Source organism: Arachis duranensis, chromosome 9, assembly GCF_000817695.3.
Source record: "Arachis duranensis cultivar V14167 chromosome 9, aradu.V14167.gnm2.J7QH, whole genome shotgun sequence".
Lineage (NCBI taxonomy): Eukaryota > Viridiplantae > Streptophyta > Magnoliopsida > Fabales > Fabaceae > Arachis > Arachis duranensis.
This window is the reverse complement of record NC_029780.3, coordinates 117,018,060-117,021,069: the sequence shown is the minus strand read 5'-3', so window position 1 is coordinate 117,021,069 and position 3,010 is coordinate 117,018,060. Positions and strand designations below refer to the sequence as shown.

The 3,010-nt window shown below is 26.5% G+C and overlaps 1 protein-coding gene across 1 annotated transcript in view; it reads left to right on the top strand.

The window, feature by feature from the left end:
* Positions 1 to 870: 870 nt before the first annotated feature.
* Positions 871 to 3,010, top strand: part of LOC107467731 (laccase-15) — a gene marked incomplete at its 3' end in the record, with an annotated part of 4,902 nt that continues 2,762 nt past the window's right edge. The window contains 3 exon segments of the mRNA XM_016086904.3: positions 871 to 1,016; positions 1,119 to 1,270; positions 2,281 to 2,528. Coding sequence (XP_015942390.1) covers positions 912 to 1,016; positions 1,119 to 1,270; positions 2,281 to 2,528 — 505 coding nt within the window. The 5' untranslated portion in view covers positions 871 to 911.

Here is a 3,010-nt window from a genome sequence, read left to right as displayed (position 1 = left end):
ATATTTTTTAGTCATTATTTATTTTTATAAAAAACATATTAAAATATATACTAAAATTCTCTTATAAATAATTATAAATAGACATATAAATTTTTCGGTGGCAACTAAGTTTAATTAAGTTGGTCCAAATTAAAAAAAAATACTTTCATCATACTAACGTATACATATACGCATTTCAATAACGCAAAATATATCTTTCTTCATCTTCGTCTTCATCTTTTCTTTCTCCTTTTTAATTTCTTCCTCCTCTTTTTCTTCCACTTAACTTCCTCCTCCTTCTTTTAAAAAAATTATAATCTACGTAATAATTATTTATTTATTTATTTTATCTATTAATCATCGAATCTAATAGTTATATTTTATATTTAACATTGTTGACTTTTTAATTATGAAACAATCTTATCCGCGAATAGCCGCTGTAAAAGTTAGCAATTCATCATTATTATGGTTTTAAGTCTAAAGCAGCTTTATTTTGAATTATTGGTTTCAGAAAGATTGGTTGATGAGGTCTTAAGGAAGCTCCCTCAGTACAGCAATCGATCTCTAATGCTCTAATGTATACGCTACCTTTAACTCAGAATTCCACTTCATGAATTTCCCTTCCCGTTTAATAATTTCCTTAAATATTAATTTTACTTACTCTATCATTAATTACATAAATGATATTGTACTATTGTATGTCCCTCATGATTTAACACATGAAAATGAAGCCTCACCGGATATCATTGACTAAAACTAACACACCTTATCACTATCTACATTCTACACGACTTCATGCATCTTTATTAAATTAAATTTCCTCCTCCATAGATATGTATATAAATCCCTCTCCAGCCTAAATATATTTCCATAACACTGAAGCCACCTATTATTAGCATAGGCAGTTGATCAATATATATAATTTTCATTTCATGAAAATGTTGTTGCTTGGCACTAAGAAAATGTTCCTCCAAATTCTTTGGTGTTTTTCACTGATTAGTCTTAGTTCCCAAACGAGGAGTCATTACAACTTTGTTGTGAGTTATATTACTCCTTGTTAATATATTACTCATAACATAATTAAGAATATTATATATTTATAGTAATGGCTAATTAAGTTTATTATTGTATTCTCACAGGTGAGAGAAGCCCGGTACACAAGACTGTGTTCCACAAAGAGCATTTTGACGGTGAATGGAAGATTTCCAGGGCCAGCTATAAAAGTCTACAAGGGTGACACAATCTATGTTAATGTTCACAACAGGGGAAAAAATAACATCACTATACACTGGTATTTTATTTTTCTATTTCCTTCTTATAAATTTTGATGATATCACAAGGGAAAAGCAACAATTTACTCCCTCCTTTCTTAAATTATAATCTTTTAATAAAACATAAAAGACATTCTAAATTAATTCTCATTACAAAAATTCAATACAAAAAGATTATTGGAAAGGTATAGGTAAACAATAAAAATATTAAATAATGTGAACAATAGATATATCGGATATTCAATTCACTAAGTGTGCGAATAATTATTCTAATATTAAAATTTAGATGAGTAATTTGGAGTGTAGTGTATTTTACTTGAATTGAGCTAATTTTAAGATCTATTATTCATGTTATTCAAGAAAATTATTAGTTATTTAGCATAATCTAATATTATTACATTATTAGGAAATAGTAATATATGTGTATATGTAGATGAGGAACAAGAGCATCTAAATCATTTAAATTTTGCTTCATAAAAAAATACATATTTAATTAATTTATGTGATGAAATTATTCTTTTTAAAAGTTTAAATTGTCACGCAAGAGTTGTGTATTTTTTTTACATAATTTCTTTCTTTTTTTTATTGTTCTCGTGTTAAAATTTTTTCGTTTAGACTTAATAAGGATTAAACCGACTTTTAGCATACAAAAACTGTTATATTATGTATATAAAATTGCTCCTTTAAAAACTTTTAAATAAATAAAAAAGGATGAATTTTATGGTACTTTTCATTGTGGTGGCTAAATTGTCTAACTTGGTTTTTATAAATAAAAAATAAAATGTATAAAATAAAAATAAAATATTTAAAATTTATTAAATATTATTTTTATATTTTTTTTAGTAAGTTAGACATTATGTCTTAAACACCATAGTATTCACCTAAAAAGAGATACATAAATAATTTATAGCAATTTAAATTAGCCGATATGAGTTATCATATATTATATCTATTTAGGAATATAATATTGGATAAATATTTTAAAAGAATTAAATTTAAGTAGGTTAATTAGTTATACATATATTGGCAGGCATGGAGTGAAACAACCAAGAAATCCATGGACAGATGGTCCTGAATACATAACTCAATGCCCCATTCAACCAGGAAGGAGTTTCAGACAAAAGATAGTATTTTCAACAGAAGAAGGGACCTTATGGTGGCATGCTCATAGTGATTGGTCAAGAGCCACCGTCCATGGCCCAATCTATATCTATCCAAAGAAGAATAGTAGTGGCTATCCTTTTCCCAAACCTCACTATGAGGTCCCCATCATACTTGGTATAATCCTATACCTTTGTCTTGTCCTTCTCAATTTTGCCAATTCAGATATATGAATGCATGCTTGCCCCTACTGGGTAATAATTCTCTTATTAGTTTGTTAATTATTGAAAGAAAATTTTAATTATTGTTTAAATGTTGATATATATATTAAAGGTATTTAATTTTTTACTTCTTTTAATATTTAAAAGAGTATTTTAATTATTATTCTTGTAATATTGTATGTGGACAAAAGCATCACTATCTTAATTGAATATATGATTTTTTTAAGGTATTAATAAAAGTTTGTATTTATTTTTACTTAATTTTTCATTTGAAAGAATGTTTAAAAGGAATTAATAATGATATAGCTTACTCTTGCAAGGTGTAACATTGAATGTAGAGTGTGCAGTGGAGAATTCACCACTCTTTCTTGAAGCGTATCACATAACTATACCCACAAGAACAAATCTTTACACCTAAAAAACATAAAAAAGTTTCCT